The 20,527-nt window shown below is 36.2% G+C and overlaps 1 protein-coding gene across 3 annotated transcripts in view; it reads right to left on the reverse strand.

Annotated features, from left to right (window-relative positions):
* LOC129576294 (uncharacterized) overlaps positions 1-20,527 on the reverse strand; it is a 47,951-nt gene that overhangs the window by 14,242 nt on the left and 13,182 nt on the right. For all 3 annotated transcript variants that reach the window (XM_055461138.1, XM_055461137.1, XM_055461139.1), the window contains 2 exons: positions 14,139-14,861; positions 13,820-13,951 (listed from right to left, as the gene is read on the reverse strand). In XM_055461138.1, coding sequence (XP_055317113.1) covers positions 13,820-13,951; positions 14,139-14,700 — 694 coding nt within the window. In that variant the 5' untranslated portion in view covers positions 14,701-14,861. The remainder of the gene's footprint in view (positions 1-13,819; positions 13,952-14,138; positions 14,862-20,527) is intronic.

Genomic DNA, 20,527 nt, shown 5'->3' on the forward strand with positions numbered 1-20,527 from the left:
CATGCGTTGTATGTTCATGTAACGCGCGAGCTCTCGCGATGTCTCATTGTCAAAGTACTTCTTATTTTATTATTCAACTATTTTTTTTCTTCTTGTTTTCTTTCGCTATGACGATGGTGTGAGCACTAATCGCCCGAAATTATTATTCAAATAAAACCGAAAACTGTGAGCAATTGTGTGTATGAGTTGCCTTCTTTTTTCCTCAATGATGCGTCCCATAAGTTATATTCCTATGCTCACTCCTCTCTCTTGATATTGCTTCGAATTTAATTATGCGGGATGAACAACACACACACTCAATATTCGTACCCATTTATTATAACTTACATTTTTTACTTATAAATTTGATTCTTTTCATTCATTTCGTATTCATTGGCGCTGGTTCCGTTTGCTCGTTTTTTGTTGTCAATTGTTATTTATTACTGCATATCGAAACGAAGCAATGGCCGCGCGACACCAGAGAGCAAACAATAGAATAATTCTTTATTGATTGTTGTTTTTTTTTTCACTGGATTTTGTGTGTTTTTCCCAAACGAAATTCTTGAAAAACATTCGTCACAATAAATTTGATTGGATTATAAATGATGTGTGAGGCGAGCAGGCGACATCATGTTTTATTATTAGACGAAGATTTTGAACTATTTGACTTCCACACGATCATTCACTCACATTTTCCTTGTTTAAATTGATTAGCTAAGTGAAAGGGTTCATTTATTGTCGGTCTTAATTGAAATGGATTTTTCGTTTTTATTGACCAGTAGCTCAATCTCATGATTGCCCGACAAATGGGGGTTTTCATTGTGTTTCTCTTTAAGAACACGAATAGGTATATTCGACATTTTAATTCGGCCTAAGCACAATGAACTTCTAATTGATTCTTCGACGGAAATGGCCAAGTATTTTGGTTGCAGTGAAATTCAATTTGATTTGGAAATCTCATTCAGATTCGATGAAAATCAACAAGTTTGAAATTTGAATTTCAACCCAGAAATTGGCATCATTTCCTTCAATCAACCGAACTCGAGAGAGAGAGAGGAAAAAAACGCATCACTAAACAAATAGCGACGATATAGATGATTATGGAAAAAGATCTGCGCTTGATTATGATGTATTTCATAAGTAAACGTGACAAAAAAGAAGAAGCGACGACGATGCGAAGTGAATGGTTTCGGTTGAAATCGGTGTGTACACACTGTGATCCCAATGCCATTTGTGACCGATGTGTGGCGGTTTTTTTTTAAATTGTCAGTGTGGCTGCTGTGGCTGCTGTTTGGCCTGTCATTGTTGCCTTTTTTCACTTACATCCATTTTCTTTTGGTGTCCATTTTCGCGGACGCACCAAAAACCGAAAGAGATAGAGAGAGAGAGAGAGAGAGAGAGAGAGAGAGTTCCATTACGATTAAATAGATTCTAGTTTTTTGTGAGCGTCTGTGTGTTGGCCATTTGTTTGTTTCGATTTGTGAATCATTTTAGTGGATTTCATATTATTTTCGTCGTGTGTTGTTTGTTTCTCTCTCTCTCTCTCTCTCTCTCTCTTCATCTCTTCTCGAGCATTTTTCTCTTGAACCACCGGTGAATTGATGACTCAGTGATTATGATATGTCCATTTTCTACATCATCATCTGCATGGATTATACTCTCAGCCTTCATTTTCGCCTTTTGTTTCATTTACATTTCTTGTTTGGTACTCACTCGCTCGTTTTTTCCATCATTTCATCGAGATTCTGTTACTTCATTGCTATTTAGCGCTAATAATAAATCCAATAATACGAGATAAAAAAAAAATTTACAATAATATTTTTGTTCTCTTTTGCTCGCCTTTTCATTTTTATATGGAAAAATATTGAACGCAAGTAGACAAAAAAAAAAATTCATGTCGACAAAGCATGGTGTAAACGCTAGAACTTGGCCGAATCCATATGAAGGAATGAGCAAGTGAACGAGAACGTTAGAAAGGGAGAAAAATAGAATCCAATCGACGACGACGATGACGATGACGATGACGACTAAACGAATCAACTGAACTGAGTAATAATTTATCTTTTCTGCGTAAAGCGATCATCTTCTATCATTTATTATTGTTATTAATATCATGGCGAGCGAAGAGAGAGAGAGAGAGAGAAAAGGAAGAAGAAGTGGAAAGCAAAATATGACTGACATATTAAGTACACAGAGATACGGGGCATATATACCGTACAAGAGTACAAGTCCAATACTTTGCTATGTGTACTAATACAAAACTTGCGTTCAATTCAAATGATTCCTGTTCATTTTGGTGTGTTTCATTACAAAAAAAAAATCCGAAGAGAATGTGGAAAAAAAACCGTCGAAGACTCTTTGATTTCGATCATTGTTTGGAGCAGCCATTCTCTTTTGGCCGCCCGACTACACCATTCGTTTGCTGTTTTTTTCGTGTGTATTTCATATTTCAAATACTCAAACGAAACGAAGGAAAAAAAATTATTTCCATTTTCATAGATTATGTCGGTGGCGCGGCGACGAAAGCAAATGCGTTTGGCGCGCTTGTAAGTGAATGTGAATTAATTCTTCTATGTTCTTCATTTGTCGTAACTCCGGGTTTATCGATGCTTGTTTCTCTTGTGTGTGTTTTTTTTTCTACTTCTTTTCAGCTCGTTTTTTTCTCTCTGGTCTCTTTCACTGCCCGTGATTTTTCTATTTGATTGAAAGGAATTGAGAAATCCAATGAGAAAACCAAAAATGAAAAAAAAAAAAAAACGAACAACACAAAAATATGGAATGTCGATTAATATGCGTACACAACAATAAAAATTATACATTATATCAATTTTTTACCATTCCATCGACAATGAGTGGTTTTTTTTTCTCTCTTTTTGTGTTCGCTTTTCTTCTTCGCCTTTTAATTTCGATTGATTTTCAGAGAAAAAACACCGAAAAATATCCAACGTCACTACACCCAATCACGATGAGTATTCTTAACATGTCATTTCTCATTTGATCATAATTGTACGCGAGCAACTTATAAAGATCATACACTTTTGAATCGGGAATAAATCTAAATTTTAGATTCATTACAACAACACAATCGTTGATAGTCACGTGAGACAAGGGAAATTAAGTCACTTCCTTTTTTGGTTCTCTGGTGACAAGCTATTTCCTCTTTTTCCGAAAAAATGGAAATATATCTTTACTTAAAGAACTGGACAAACTCATTTCGAAGACCATGCATTGTAAAACTAAATACGGAATTCCTGTGCATTTTAATTGGAATAACCATGAGAAATATGAAATATGTATGAAATGTGTCATCAATTGACGTATGTAGAAATGTGTCTGGAATCAAAAAAATCTGGTTTCTTTTTGTAAATGATTAGAAGAACAGAAAATGTGTCATTCATGTGTTGAATGCACAAAGCACACAAGAGTCATTAATTTTTCTGTATATTCATGGCAAAAATACACAAATAAATGCATAATCAACATCCCAAACTAGGATCACATTGATGTAGCATTGAACGAATGACCTAAAAAGTATTTTAGATCAAGTTTTTTTTTCTCTCACTACGAAGGTGATCGATGTGATCATCATCTCTGGGGGAAAAAAAATCCTTCAAAACACACTGTGCACAGTTTACGCGCGTGAGTTTGTTTACGAATCGTCGTTGCGGTTCAGCCCAATCAAAGAGATTGTTTATTGGTCAACAATCACCAGCGAATCGGTGTAAATTTCATGGAATTTGATTGGTTTTTTCTTCTTTAATGCCATTGGGGAGTGTTTATTGGCAATTTGACTAAATTCGGTCGCGAGCGGTCGGTCAATAGAAACGCGGCGTGTATATGTTTATTTGTATTATAAGTCGCAAGTGTGTTTTGGCTTGAAATTCCATTCATAAAATGTTGAATCGGTCGGTATGTTAGCTACGGCACAAAAATGTTCAATAACTTGATGTCTATCGAAACTGATGGAAAAAGACAAGCTATTTGAACAAAAAAAAAAGCACACTTAATCCAAAAGAAAATATTATTTATGAATAAATATCATGAAACAAAAAGCCAACTGTATTTGAGGTTTTTTTCTGTGTGTGCGGAGAGCGCTTTAAGTGGTTTTTTTTTTTCTTCTGTGGATGAAAAATAATTTAAAAATTGCTCGAAGCGATGGTGAGGTCTCGTTTTTTCTTGTATAATTCTCTTGACTCGTTATGATCGTTGTTTTTTTTTCTCTATCCACAACAAGAAGAAAAAAAAAGCGCCGAACGAGAGATGTAAATTGGTGAAACAGAGAGACAGACCTCTGAAATGTTGGATACTTAAATTGACTCTATATTTCCTATATATTATATGCATGAATTCTCCTCTATCGTTTACTTGGCTTTTTTTTCCTCTTCTTCAGTTGAAATGATAGTTTGCGTTGTATTTAATCATTCCAGTTGGATACGAACGAACCGAGGTTTGACGAAAATGATCATAAAAATAATAAATAAATTCACGGAAAGCAAAAAAAAAGTGACGACGACGACGACGCACGATTGAAGAGTGTATATTTGGCATCGGCTTGGTTAATGGACGAAGCGAAAGGACCCAGAAAAAAAAATTCATAATAATAACTGATCAAATCATGAAAAACGATCACACCGCACACACATTCACAACGTGAATATGAAAAAATGCACAGAAAAATTAATAAATTGCTTTTGTTCGTCACACAGCGACCAACATCCAACTGGAGAGCAAGAGAAAGAGAGAGAGATTAGTCGTGGCGTGGCGAGGCGAGAAAAAACGCGCCGCATCCAAAACAATAAGCGCGAGCAATCGAATAAATTTGTGGAATAAAAGCATAGTGTTGGCTATCGCGAGCACCGTAACCAACCAATGAAATGAGGTAGTGAAGATAGAGAGAGAGAGAGAGAGAGAGAGAGAAAAAAAAGGCGCGCAGAGTAAACACCAAAAATACGTTGATTTTGATTGAAATATTGAAATATATATTCATATTAAAAGTGATTGCGCATTTCGGGGCCGTGAAAGTACACACCGAAAAATTTATCCACCGAGAGAAGAAAGAAACCCAGCCAACAGGCTGACACACACGAGCGTCCGACCGAGAAAGACGCACGTAATGAAACTACAACTAATATCCAAAAACGTAATAAAGTGCGCGGGCATGTATCTAATCTACAAACGCTTAACCATCACACAACAGATTCAAATTGAAATAAATAATATCTAAATGTTTCAGCATCAGTTGGGTTGTTGTTGTTTTTCGTTCGGTTACTCTCTTGTCTATCTGACGGATAACCGTTTAATCATTTCGAAAAATTCGAATAATTACACATATTTGACCGTTTTTTGCTTTGTAGCTCTTTGCTCATTTTACCGATTTGTTGCTAGCGTCCGCACTTTTTTTTTATTACCAACATATTCTATTGGACTTTCAATCGCACGATGCTTGACAAAAGCCATATCATGATTATTACTTCAAACAACACATTCAATGATTAACACACAGAGAAATGATCACATACTTTTGGCCCCAGACAGAAAAAAAACAACAACTAAAAACGAACATCGTTCAAACCCATTTAATCTAGTTCTCTTTTCTGACCAACCGCTGACACATCAGACAGCATTCTTGCTGCTTTTGAAACAATTCTTTTTCATTAACACCGACTTTCAGCGGATTTTATTCATTGCGATTGTCAAATATTTGGAATATCTTGATATTTCATGGAGATTTTAACTCGGACGGCTTTTTTTCGGAAATTGCTTGGGCTCAATTCAATAAGATAATTAATTGGATTTGAAGTTCGTGACCAAAGAATTGTTGGATCGGTGAATCTTTGTCTTTCTTTCGATTCTTGTTGAAATTTTGTTTTGAGTGGAGAAAACTGCCCGAATTTGTTACTTTCTTCATTTTTTTTTTGAATTAACCAGAGTATGTGGTAAGAGAAAAATGGACATTTTCCGTGAGGATTCCACCCGGGGGGAAATGTATTTCCAAACACTTTGTTCATTTCACTCTATCCAAATTGCCACTTGGAAAGGACAGCATTCAAAATTGAACATCAAAATGCAGAATTTATCCTATATAACTATAGTTTAAATATCAGTTTCCAAGCGATTGCAAACGTCATTGTCAATTAGTTCAAATTTGCATATTTTTCGTCAAATTTTATATTAGCAAGGGTGAACGTTGTGGGCAGTGGCCAAAACGATGATCAATCAAGAAAAAAGTCAATCAATCCAATTGGCTGGTAGCACAATTCGAATATAATCCGATAATGGAAAAATCCACAGCGTTGAATTTCAGTAGAAAGTACAGCAAAAACAATTGAATATTCAACTAAAAACAAGTTTTCATAGATGTATCCAATTTTTTTTCTCGTATTTATTCCAACTTTCAATCATATTTTAGATACTGGTTGGCATTCGTGTTTGTTCCATCAAAGCAAACCGAAGTGAAAAAAAAAAAACGTATTTCCAAATAATACACCTAACCGGATCCCTCATTTTCGAAATATTGAATGGTAAATTAATTATTTTACAAGGAGAATGAGAGCGTGAAACAACGAGAAAAAAAAATCAACCGAAATTATCTGAAACAGTTGAATTTGAAGCAAAGCAACAAACAAACAAATTCAAATCAGAAGAAATCCATTCACAACGGCAATTAAGTAGCAACAAAATGTTGTACCACAAACAGAAAAAAAAAACAGCCAGTGTTCAACGAATTTAATATCTCTCTGGGCATGGAGCGAGCAAAAACCAAAATCTAAATCTTAATCCATGCACATGATCATTTAAATATTTCCAAATAATATTTTGTCGAAGGAGAAAAAAAAAACCACAACGAGCATTACGTTACATTTAATTTTTTTCCAGTTTTGGTGTCTCTGTCTCTATCTTGCCGCCTGTCATTTTTGCGCGGCAATCACAAGACGAATTGATTGAAGACGAAAACAACAACAACGACGACGAAAAAATCACTCTATTAATGCCCGTGTGATAAATTCGATTGCGTTTCATTCTGTTTGCTCTATCATTTTATCTCCTTGGAAGTGTGTACCATGATCTCTATTTCTATCTCACTCTTGCGAGCGTGCCACTCGTATCGTCCCGCATCGCTTTCAGGTAAATTCATAAAAGCTATTTATATGATTTTTGTTTCGGGTGCGCTTTTTTTGGTTTTGTTTTCATTTTCGGCTCTCTCTCTCTCTCTCTCTCGGGTTTAGTTGAAAAAGATCAAAATTGAAATAAAACATGCTACAAAAATATTCAAGCACATCAGAATTGTAATAAATAATCATAGAAAACGGCTTTTTATTTTAAATTGAAGCGCATATCCAAATCATAAGTATTGGGTAATGAACGTACTTCGGGAATTCTTCAATAACAAAAACAACCGAAACTGAACCGAAAGAGAAAGAAGGAGTGAGAGAGAAAAAATACGCGAACACGAAATGAGATGACTTAAATCGTGTATAACGACGCTGACTGGGAATTGAAGCGAGAGATAATTTATCATTCAGTCGAGCTCGATGTGTCCGCTTTTTAGAACGAAATTTTTCTCATCACTATCCAAAATCCATGAGCTCATTGATATGCATACACATAAAAAAAAGCGAGAGATTTATAGAAAGAGTGACTGACGACAAATGAAGCAGTTGTTCATTGAGGTAAACAGATGAAAATCATCTCTTTTCAATCTGTTTTTTTTTGTAACAATTTCATTTTTTCCTTTCTCTAAAAGCATCTATTTTTTTCTAAACGCGTCTTTTTCTCTTGTTGAATGCATTGAGCATTTAGTCGAGACTTTGGGAATATTGAAAATTTAATTTTAAAAATTTAGTTGAGAAACCCTCTGAATGCATCCGACGAGAATTGTGTTCGTCCAAGCAAATATTGCGTGTGAATCAATTTGGAGCTGTCAATCGATTGATGCATCGCAAAGTCGATTGTTTACCTTGTTTACCTATTTTTTTTCTCCGACTTTAACCCTATCTCAAATCGCGCGTCTTGCAAGCTTTTCGGTTCATTTTCGAATTGTGTGTGTGTTTGTGTGTGTTTGTGTCATGACTGGCGAAACAGATTAAAATAAAACATTCTTTGTTTGTGAGACAAAACAAAGGATTCGAACGGGTAAAAACTTTGACGGCAGTGGCAGTCGGAATTGTTACTTTCAATGTTTTCGTCGAAAAGTTGTCAAAGTTCGTTTCGGTGGTTTGTGTGAGATAAAAGAGAGCGAGCGAGTGAGAAAAAAAAAACGGAGTTCAACCCGATCGTCGCACGGTTCTTCAATAATTTTCTCCCAAAATGTGATGTCCCTTAAAGATGCGACACGTGAGTGAAGAGACTGCGAGAGTAAAAGGCTGCTGTTACGGATGATGGTTGAATGGGTTACAAAGGCTATGGCCCGGTGTACATCTCTCGCCATCCGTATGCCCTCGAAACCGAAACTAACCTTTTGCTTCATTCGCTTCCTCATCATCGCATGTGTGCTACATGTATGTTATTTTCTTCTTCTTCGACAACAACATTTCCAAACTAATATAATAATTTTTGATCACCGTTTCCACCGGGTTACCCGCTTTATTTATAACTATTACTATTATTATTGCATCTTTCCGTTTTCTTTGCATTTTTTTCTCTTCTTCTCTCTATTATTTTCCTTGAAAATAAGAAACCTTTATTGTGCCATCGTGATTTCATTTTCTCCGATTGCCGAAAAAAAAAGAAATCCGAAACAGCGTGCACATTAAAATCGGTTTTTTTTTCTCTCTCTCTCTCTCTCTCTGTGTGTGTGTTTGCATTTTAACTTTAATCCTTTTTTGCCTGCGTTTACCCGCTCCGAAAGGGTACTCTCTTCGGTAGTGAGATGTGCGTAACATGACCGTGGAATACGACGAGAACGAAAATACACACGAAACGGTGGAAAGAAGGAAAAGCGAAGCGAAGAGAAAGACCGAAAGAGAACCAAAGAAAACAAAACAAAGGTGCACAACGTTTATTACCGAACTATCGATTTCATCATATTGCACATACGCACAGGAAGAATCGGTTAACACAACTCACAACAATAGCGAAGAGAGAGAGAGAGAGAGAGAGAGAGAGAGAGAGAGAGAGAGAGAGAGCTCGAAAAAAGAGGTGAACACCGAACTTTTTTATGTTCAAATGTTTATTTCAATTTTCGAATAATTTTTATTGCAAACGGGGTAAAATGATTCATCATGGCGTCAACACAATCGAATAAAAAGATGTGTTTTCTTTTCCAGTTTTTTTTTTCGTGTGTGTGTTGTGCCTATTTCTTTTAGAACACTGAAAATAAATGATTGTTTGAGCGATGCGTTGTCTTCGGTCGAAAATCTTACGTTTTTTCTTTACCTGGAATAAAAACTACCGAATACCGTGAACACCGATAGGGTGAATATTGATCGGGTCTCGCTAATGTTTTCTTCTTTTTTTTTGTGAATGCAATTTAAACATGAATAATTTTTACTCGTTTTTCTTCTCGGTGAATTGTCATTTAGTATTTAGTTTACATGTCGCTACCGGCATTTTGCTACATTCACATTAACGATTTGGAGAGAAAAAAAAAAATGGTTACTTTTACTCGCGAACGGTTTTCAACGGCACTTATGAAACAAAGATACGGCTGACGAGACTCGAACTCATTTGAATTTCTAAAATGCTTTTAAGGCGGTTTTTTTTTTGCTGGTGATTTTCATTGAAAAAGTACAGAGAAATGAGATGGGAACTTTTCAGTTTTAATTCAATTTCCGACGAATTTTTACTCGTTTTTTAGATCGACGCAACAAAATTTCGACGATCTTAGTTCTAACTCGAACTTATGTATACATATTGACATCAATACATGTCTTGATAATTTTGCACAATCTATTTGTTCCTATAGAAGTGCAATTTACCGTTCTTTGATCATTTTCCAATGAAACTCTCGGGTAAAAAGTCTCTAAAAGATACCGACAATTTTGTGTTTTATCTAAAGATATCGATCATTTTCTATTCGTACCTTCAGCAATTCAAAAAGATAGGTAGAGAAACAGATGAGAAATCAATAAAAATGAAGATACGCGTTGCGATGACAATATTTTGTCGAAAAACGACGATGCTTTCTGCTAAACTGTTTCATCAAAATGGCAAAAAAAAAAAATTCGGTGGAAAAAGAAAGTCGAGAGTTTTTTTTATTTCATTTGTTTCGAAGGGTCTTGTGCATCATGGGAATTTGGATCGAGGTAAAAGGTAAAAGATGAAAAGGTAATACAAAGTTTAAATAGTTCACGAAAACCGAAAATAAATGAATTTGCTGGTATCCTTTTGCGATGTGAACAATGGCAGAGTGCGTCAACGGTGAGATATATTTGTGTGTTCTGTGTTCCGCTACACATAAATCTCCGAAAAATGCACATGCACACACACTGACTTCGACATTTGCCCCTTTACATGTGGTACATTACTCACTCGTCCTCGTCATCAACTATTTACTTTCTTTAAAAAAAAATAATTGAAGATTGTGTCCTGCGAGAGGTGCATATGAAGCTGAGAAAGAGAAACGAAATTGAGGCTTTTTGCGAGAAAGACAGAGAGTGAAACAAACAAAGACAGAGAGAGAGAGAGAGAGAAAGAATTAAAATCTATGTACACTAAATTTAGCGTAAAGCATCATTTAACCCCTATAGTAAATTGTGTTTCGATGTGATGCTATCAGACAGTTTGTGCCTGCGAGAAGAAAACGAAATTCAATCCATTTGCAGCGAGTAATTTATTATGAGAAAAATAAGTTGGAAATGCACCCAAAAGCATCAAGACAAAGTAAATGACGGCACTTTTTCCGGCATCAAGTTATCTCTTTGAGCATTACATCCTTTATTTCGATGGCACAAAAAAAAAAAGAAGAAACGAGCAATTTGAATTGTATCATACGTCGTCGATTTCCTTTGCATATATCGGTTCACGGTGCTACAGTTATTTTGATGAAAATATGTTAAAATTATTCCATTTGTTTTGGTGTTCAAGGATGAAAGAAGCCGTTGACAATGCTTGAATTGGCATCAGGTAAGAGATTGGCTGCGATGCAAATTCAACGAGTACAAAACAATACAATAAGACCCATTTGTTGAGGTTGATGAGTATCTGAAAAGCCGTTGAAGATGTAACGGTGCGTGAGCGGGGTGAAGCGATTCGTTAGCAACTTGAATAAAATGTATCACATGTAAATGAATCGAGCAGAAATTTACCTGGATCTGACACAGCCGAAACCACCGGGTTGCCGTCAACGGCCAAAGAAAACTGGATTCAGGTCATTATCGTTTTGTTTATTCATTTGCAGTCCGGGAACATCCTCAATGCGCTACAAAAACTTAGTTTTTTCACATTGTTTTTGTTTTCTTGTTTTTTTTTTTTTTCTTTTATTTCATTTGCTCAATCATGTTATGAAGCATATATACACTTCCCTTTGTAACGTCTCATGTGACATTTATGACCGTTTTCGCACCACTACCTGACACTCGCTTTTCAACTTCTCGACTCGTTAATAAATCGCTTGATGTCGTGCATTCGCCAAGAAAATTTTAATAATTTCGAACAACGAGCGAGGAAAAAAATTACAGTGGAAAAAGAGCCGTTTAAAATGGGTACCCATTGATTTATTTTTTACGTTTGGAATTAACAAGGTTTTTTATTTCCATTGAGAATTCAACTATTTTCTGCGAGAACTTGGTTTCACCGAGAAAAGGAGTCAAATATTACGGAATGTCGTTTTCACTTCGAGAGTGACCAAAATGCACCAAATTGCTAATGATTGTTGGAATTAAATTGCGAGAAAGTCATTTTTTGACCTGCTCCAGATACTTTGTTCATACCTGAAGCAGTTTGAAGAACGAAGTTTTTCGTAAATATGGAAATAGTTGTTACACACAAATCGCTTGGTATTCGTCTTCGAATCGAAATCGATTTGGGTATTTTTTTGATATCGCGTGTATCCGATTTCAACAGACGGGTTAAAAAACAAACTGTGGGCTTTCTGTCTGAAATGGAATCCGTTGACACTTTTCCTTGAAACCGAAAAACTGTCACACGAATATACAAATTCCATGCGATTCGATTATTGGGAGTAAAAAAAAAGGGATCACAACTGCCTGACAAACGAAAATCGAACGCATACTCAGTGCATTCAATCAAATATATGTGCATGTAATGAGATACTAAAATAAATGATATTTTATAACCCTAAACACACGAAGCAGCGACTGATTCGCTCGGGTGAAAGAAATTTTTATTTCTTTGCCTGCATTCGTTTGTTTCCTTTTTCCTTGCCAAGAGAGTTTCTTAACTTCTCGAAAAAACGCAGTTTCGCGTTATATTTAGTAAATATTATTTACCGTTTTCCATGTGAATATTCGACCAAAATGAGAGTAAAAAAAAACGCGTCGATATTCCGATACACACACACACACATAAAAAAATCAAATGCTATTAGCTAAATTTAACGATGTTGTGTGTACGCATCACGGTTTGAACCCCTTGCCAAATACCTCAACCGTATACGCGAACACAATTCTCAATGAAAAGAGAATCGAGAGAAGAAAAAAAATGCCAAAAGATGAAAACCTTTAACCAGATTATTGAAAAAAGGAGTAGAAACGAAACGAAACGAAACGTGAAGAGAAGAGAAAAAAAAAGTTCACGGAAAAATCAACAGACAGCCAAAAATTAAATGGCAAAGAGATAACCTGATCGAATAGTTATTGATGAACTCTTGCACTCGCACATTCGGAATGCAGGGTGAAGAAGAGAAAGGCAAAGAAAACAAAAAGGAATTGTTGTTGCATCGAAATTACGTAATTTTCGGTGTGCCTGCGATTGAACCATCAATGAGCAGACAGAATTCCATCCTCATTCCGCACATAATCCACTGCCGAGCCGAGCCGAGCCGGCAATGAAAACGGGATGAAATCGTAGACAAATATAAGATGCGAATAAGAAAAATAAGCAGGAAAAAAGAACGAACGAACGAACGAAACGGAACAGAACGAGAGAAGAGAAAGACGAAGGGACCAATTTCCACACACGCATACAGACGCACGCACGGAGAGCAAGAACGAAAGAGATTTTGAGTAATAAAACTCTACCATTCAAGGGTGAATAAGGGTGAACAATTTAACCTTAATATTTCTAACCTATGTCCTTCGTTTCATTAAATTATATAAATTATCCGATGCAAACAATAGAAAAACGATGAACCGAAGAAATCTCGCTCTCTCTCGCTCGCTTGCAATCAACAATGTCGGATTCTTCTCATTTTTTTTTTGGTACTTTTTTCGTCTTTTTCTCGACTGTTTTTTTTTCTCGTCGATCTTTTGTGAGAGGGAAGAAAACGATAGAAGAGGTTAAACGATTACGGCCGTCTATACTTGTCCCAATGTTTTCCTCACTGAACAAATATGAAATCAAATTGAATGAAATATTTGTTGAAGAGTGCAAAAAGTATTACGAAGCATGAAGACCTTATCTATTTAATATCTCTGCTTTTTCGCAGAAGGATATTAGTACCACATTGAACGGAATCGAATATAGTGGAAACGATTGCATTTTACTTTGTGTGACTTTTTTTTTTCCTAAAAAAAGGTAAACTTGAAAAAGTATTTGAATCGCTTTCTCTTCCATTTGTTTTTCTTTAAAAAAAAAAAAAAGTGCAATTTGCAAGCCATGGGAAAATCAGCACGGAGTCTGCGCTGACTGACTCAGTAAAGAAGATGCAACATAAAAAATGATACTTAGATCGATTAATGGTTCGACGAAAAGAAAAAAATGAAGCGATAAAAATACTCACAGTTATTCGCTAGATCACGAATCGACGCAGCAGCCGCTTCATTTCGTCGGTTAAATGCGTCCACTACATCATTCGGTGACATCGTTAAGCCATACACGGAGAGCAAGTCTTGAACGGCATTATATGCATTTTCTGTGAGAAATGAGACATTTTTGATTGAGTATTTTCCATCAGAGTTTTCGGTCCTTAATTTTCGACAAATATTTTCGAAGCTTGAATCGGTCGAGTTGCTGTTCAATTTAGAGACAGGGCTCTTAACTCTTTTTAAGAAGAAAAAAAAAAAACCTCCCGAAATGTTTCTATGCTACACTTTTCTTACCTCCGCTAGCACCATGCCCATTTCCCAACGGTGAACTGGGTGGTGACTTAAGGCTGTTACACGATTCATTGTTATTTGATGTGGTTGACCTGTCCGAATCACCGCCGGTCATCTGTTGGTCCACTTTACCGTCATCGTTCCATCGCTTGAATTGGCCTTGATGCAGTTCCTGTTGCAGTTGTTTCATTTTGTTCTGCATCATCAGGTTGAGGATGAATTGGTCGGTGAGCGATGGTTCAGCAGCAGCAGCGGTCGCTACATCAACGGCCGTTGCATTACGTGGTTTGAAATTTTTCCGCTTATTTTTCGTGGTTGCTTGCATATCAAATTGCTCTAGTTGTGCTGCCTCATTTTTTACACTATCGAACTCTTTATCTGAGCCGAAACGCTGCTCTAAATCGCTTGCACTTGAAATCAATTTAAATACCGATTGTGCATCGAACGCATTTAATGCGTTTGCATCGGTTTTATTTTGAATGGCAGCATCGGTTATTGACAGTGCTCGCGTCTCAGCTGCCGATGCTGTTGATTGCAATTTTGCCAGTATATCGCCTCGATTCATTCTCACCGTCGTTCGTTACTGCTTTGCTCTCTCTCTCTCTCTCTCTCTCTCTCTCTCTCTCTCTCTCTCACGAATGTATGTATCAAACCGCTCTGTGTTGAGCACGTATTCGCTCTCGTTCTCTCTCTCACTCAGTACGTTTCCACTTTATTGCTTCGATTCTGAATCCGAAAAGAAATGTCAGAAGAAAAAAGGTAATTTATTGATAAAGGAAAAACTTTTCTCAAAAAAAGTAGAGTATTAAATTTCTTTCGCTGATACGAATGAAATCGAATCAGGTTTTTTTTTTCAAATTTTCTTAGACCAATTTTCTACCTAGAGTATCCACCAAGTTTCGAGTCGAAAAAGGCAATAAACTTAATCGAACCAAATGAAATTAAATCGTCCGTTTGACTATTTCGTTCATGTGCTTGCCGTTTTTTCCGCTTTTTCTGTACAGAAACCTGAACCGATTCGATGATGAAAAAAAAAACGAAATTGATTTGACTTGCGAATCTTACAATCGATTGATTCGTTATAATCCGTAATCGATCCTTTTTTCAGTGCGATCGCATAATGAAACAAAACGAAATGAAATAAAAAATCTACTCGAAAAGCACGAAATTGAATCACTCTCTCTTTCTCTCGCTCAGATACCGGGCAACATTTTTCATTGAATTAACTGTTTGTCGGTGTTACAACTTGCGATTGAGCATTGTGATGGTCGCATATTTCTATGCTGAGCAATGGTTTGCCCGAACGGTATAGATCTTGAAAAGAAAAAGAAAATTGGCGAAAACCAATGAAAAATTTACGTGAAACACACATCTTTGCACAACAATAGAAGCACAAAAACGCCGCAAAAAAATGTATCAAGTAAATGTGTGTATTAAACACGGTGCGCATCATTGCACATGCAAATATTCAATCAATTGGCACATGTTCAAAGACGATCACACTGCAATAATATCTTGTGCTCGCGAATTTATCACCCGAAATGAAATCAACTAACACCAGAATGAAACAGTACGAGAGAAAGAGAGAGGAGAGAAAAACAACAAATTCACAACAAAAACGCGGCGAAATTGGCATTTTGTTGTTGAATACAAAAAAAAGCAACAAATTTCGATTACAGCAAACGGCAATAACAAAAACAATGAGCAAAAAACAAAATCGGAGTCTCTAAAAATATTCGCAATTTGTTGAATTGACTTTGTTAAAAGGCGAGCGAGCGCGCGCGCGCACACACACACACACACACCAGCAATCACGGTTGTCTCGGATTACAATGAATCACCTTTTGGGCGATGCTTTGCGTCAACCGAATCGGTTCGGTTTTCTCGCGATATTGTTGTTTATCTGTCTGTCGTTGCTACTTCTAATTCTTTGTCTAATCATCATCAATTCACTAAAGTCAAATTCGATTTCGTTCCGTCGCTTACATTATTAGATTTGCGTGTATGGTTTTGGTCTCATTTCTCGATCGATTTCTCGGCGATATTTTTGTTTTCTTTTTGATTTATACATCGATATATGCTGTTTGTATTCGATTTGGTCGAGGCGATCGGTGCATTTTATCACAAGGTTTCGCTTTTATTGTTTCTCAATCGAAATGGGTGAAACAAATAAGTAAAGTGAAATGTTTTTAAATTAGAATTTCATGTGAACCGATCGATTTTTCGGCGAACTAATCACCATGGGCACGTGATAAAAAAAAAATCGAGAGAATTTCCTTCATTCAGTTCGGTTTCGAAGGGCCTTTTCTTCTTCTCGTTCTCAATGCATTCTTTTTATGTTCTGTTTTTTTTTTTTTTTCTGTCGATGTCGCGATCGAATTTATTGGCATCACCTCGAAATCACATTCAATTATAAAAATTTCATCAGAATTCAATTAAATCGTGCTGCGTGTGCAAAGCATATGAAATTTCATGAGCTCATCAAACCATTTTTTTTTTCTTTTTTTCTTGATTGTGATTTGATGTCGGTAATTTCTTTTGCATACAATTTTAACCAAAAACTGATAAATAATGAAAGAAGAAAGAAAACCCGATTTATGGCTGTCGATTTTATCAAAATCGAAATTTTTCATTGTTTATTCGAACAACGGAGCAACAATGTAATCAATTGTATACATAAGCCATCGACTGGGTTTGCACTGAAAATGATAAAATGAAGCAAAAGAAGGAATATTACGTGGAGAATATTGTCAACGATTGGACAAATAATGCGGCACATTGTTTTGACTTGATTATTTGGTATTTACATTTTTCGAAATGTTTTCTCATCAATTTTTCTTAAATGAATTAAACGATTCAGTTTTTATATTTCTTTCCAAACATTGCAACAAATTAATTTTTCGGTGTCTGTATACAGTGCGGGTCTTTTATAAAGGAAGTCATTGTTTTACTCTCGATTCATGTACGAATGGTGTTTACTTCGATGTGTACGAAACGAAAAATATGCTTGTGGAATGCATTGGAAAAGGGGAAATAAAGAGGAAAGATCGAGAGAAGCGAAACAAAATCGATTGAAAAAAATGAACTTCAATCTAATCGATCATTTTTTGTCGATAAATAAATGATGGTTTTAGAAGAGAAAAAAAAATTGCTGCCGAACACTTTTAACCCTACTTGCGACCCGGCAACAATCGATTCGGCGACAGAGCCGAAGCCGAAAAAGTATCATTTAGCATTAATAACAATTAATCTTCTTTTCTTTGGTGCAGTCGCATTGCGAACTACTGCAGAAAGTTGCACCACGTATATGCTGCATCGACTTGTATCATTACGGAGACTTATTTCCGTATTTCATTTTCTGGCATCGTTGTGTACGTGTGTTTGCATCCCTGCGTCGAATGTAACACGCACGCACACATTCACATCCATTATCCTTTTCATACGTTCGTACTCGCCGTGATTCATCTCACTTCTGATGGCATTTTCTTGTTGACAGTATACAGAGAAAGGTGACGTAGACGCAATGCCAATGCTGCACCATGAATGAACGTGTGAACTTTTGATTTCTTCGTGTGTTATTTTGTTCTTTTTCATTTGTTATTTTCACTATTTTGATCATTATTAATCGATACGTTTTTTTTTTTTTTTTTTCATTCGGCATCAAGAAAAAATCTGATACTTTTCCTTGATCCCGTCTTTTGGTTCAGAGATTTTGAACAAAAGAAATGCGGCACTTTTTTTTTTTACCGAACCCGATCACATCGAATTCGAAATGAAATGTTGCTGACGAAATGAAAGCAGAAAAAAAAAAAACGTCTCGAGACATTTCAGATCATTAGTACTTCGAGAGTGGAAACGCGAAGAGAGAAAAAAAACACGCTCGATAAATAAATGAAAATGTTTGCAATGTATGAAAGAATAGCGACCGAAGGCAACAAATACGAAGAATAGCACATTTAAGTGAATTCGCAGTTTATCGAAAATTGTTGCATTTTAAATAAATTATGAAAATCATTCCGACTCGCGTATACGTTCGTAAGCAAGAAATGATGTAAGATGATTGAAATGTGTGTGAGTGTGTTGTGCAACCGATGCACCGACTTCATCTCATCCGACATCATCAGAGGATTTAACACTCGTGCGCATTTTACATGGATTTAGCAGAAAAAACCGCGCGCATTGTGCTAATTCATATTGAAATTTAGAATCTGGCAATTATCGCCGATTGGCTGAAATGGCGTGATGTGCCAATTTTCATCGTATGTTTGTGTGTGAGCGAGCGACGAATCGGCTTTTTTTTTTTGAGTCGTTTCGTGATTTTTGTTATTTGGGAAACGATTGGAAACGCCTCTATTGTCGGGGCACTTGCGGTTATTTCAGCTCGAAATATTCCGATTAAATCAAAGTCAATTGACAAAGCAACAATGCAATATGAATGTGGTGTGCTCGCGGTCCAATTTTGAATACTCCCCGCTCATAACGGACGAACGGTTCATCAAGCGCATCAAGCGCGAGATTTAGTCAATGCGCTTACAAAGTATCAACATTTTTTTTTTTATATTCAAAGTATTGCATACCGATTACGATTTCGTTGTGAATTGTTTGAAAAGTCCGAATAAATCGATTCAAACTACTGAATCCGCTTGAATCTCACTCTTTTGGTCCTTTTCTTTCTGCAAATTACACATGCCAATTCGAGGAAATCAAGAAAAAAGATCGTCTTAACAAATACCGACAAATTTCTCCAAAATAAAATCCAAAGAAGACACAAAATCCAACGGAATGACAAAGAAACCGTCAAGTTTTTTTTTTTTTTTTGCTGGGAGCCGCATTCATTGACGCAATTCAATTTAAGTCGTTTCCATATTTTAAATTCATATTTTTCATAGCTGTTTATTGTTTACGATTTGTGCTCTTTTCTGACTTACATTTCAATGCACGAAAAGTGACAAAGACATGGAACATGAGCGCGATCAAGAATGTTTCCAGTTGCAGCGAGAGTGATGGAGCGTTAGGATACATTCGAATGCGACACATCCAGCCAAATGATTACGCATACTGAAGATGTGAAAACAATCAAAGTAATTTCGAGCAGAAAAAAAAAAACGAATTGGACGGGAAAAAAAGATGAATATAAAAGCGCAAAAGACACATTACCCTATGTATTTACTTCAATTTTTCGTTTCCACATATATTTATTTTCTGTGTGTGATGATTTGTTGATTCTCTTGTGTTTGTCGTGTTCTTGGTCTCAAAATATGCGACGCGCGTTCCCAAATGCGTGTGCATAATGTTCCATATCGTTTGGAGAGTGAAAGAATATTTTACTCCACATAAATGCGAGAATTTCAATCGAATTCAAAGCACACAACAATATCGCGCTAACTCACTCAATTTCGAAACGGGCTGCCTGTGTGTGTGTGTGTGTGTGCGTGGAGCAGCGGGCTTGGATTGTGCACGCGCACGCGACTTTGAAACAGCAACACATAAAATAAAAAATCATCATTTAAATAGTCTGCCCATGTATGAATATCGAATTGACTTGACTGTATGTAGTTACATTCGTACAATTTTATATTTCTTCGCATTTAATAAAGAGGAGAAAAAAATTGAATTCATATTCTTCATATGGAATTTATTGAGCACTTATTGCTATTGTTACTGTTGTCGCTGTCGCTGTTGCCGTTGATTTGTTTTCTTGGCAAGTGAGCGAGAGAGAGAGAGAGAGAGAGAGAGAGAGTGCGACAGACAGCCAGCGATAAAATAATAACAAAAATCTTGGTTTCATTGAGAGTGCATGCAAGAATGAGATAGGAAAAAGTGGTTCGAGAAATAACAATAACAACAAAAAAAATGCGTTAAATGAGGAAAAGAATGCAAGCATAATCATTAAGATGAATAAAAATCAAGAACTATTAAATGGAAAAAGAAGGAGACGCTCTCTAAATGCCTATTTTCCATGCACAATTCGTTGATTTTTTACACCAAAACGACGAGAGACGAGAATAATTTTCAAGAAATGCTCTCAATTACTTGGTTTTCTTTTTTGATTCCATCATCTCTCTGTCGCTGCACTGCGTCTGAGTGCTTCGAACTCGAAATCAATTATATAGAAATGGCCACAAGAGAAGGATAATGCATAGACGAACCAAAAAAATAAATAATATTTTGTTGTCAATCATCCATTTCTAATCTTGTTGGCCTGTTGTCGATCAAATTCTATGGAATACAAATAAATCAAGGAGAAACACGGTGATTTCGTCATGTTTTGTTGTTGTTCGATATTGACTGTTGAATCATTTCGATGCGCATTTAATCAGGTTGAAATCAACTTGGTCTTTTTTCTCTCTCTCTCTCTCTCTCTCTCTCTCTCTCTCTCTCTCTCTCTCTCT

This window comes from Sitodiplosis mosellana, unplaced genomic scaffold (assembly GCF_009176505.1).
Source record: "Sitodiplosis mosellana isolate CC-2019 unplaced genomic scaffold, AAFC_SMos_1.0 Smas_scaffold_6181, whole genome shotgun sequence".
NCBI classification, from domain to species: domain Eukaryota; kingdom Metazoa; phylum Arthropoda; class Insecta; order Diptera; family Cecidomyiidae; genus Sitodiplosis; species Sitodiplosis mosellana.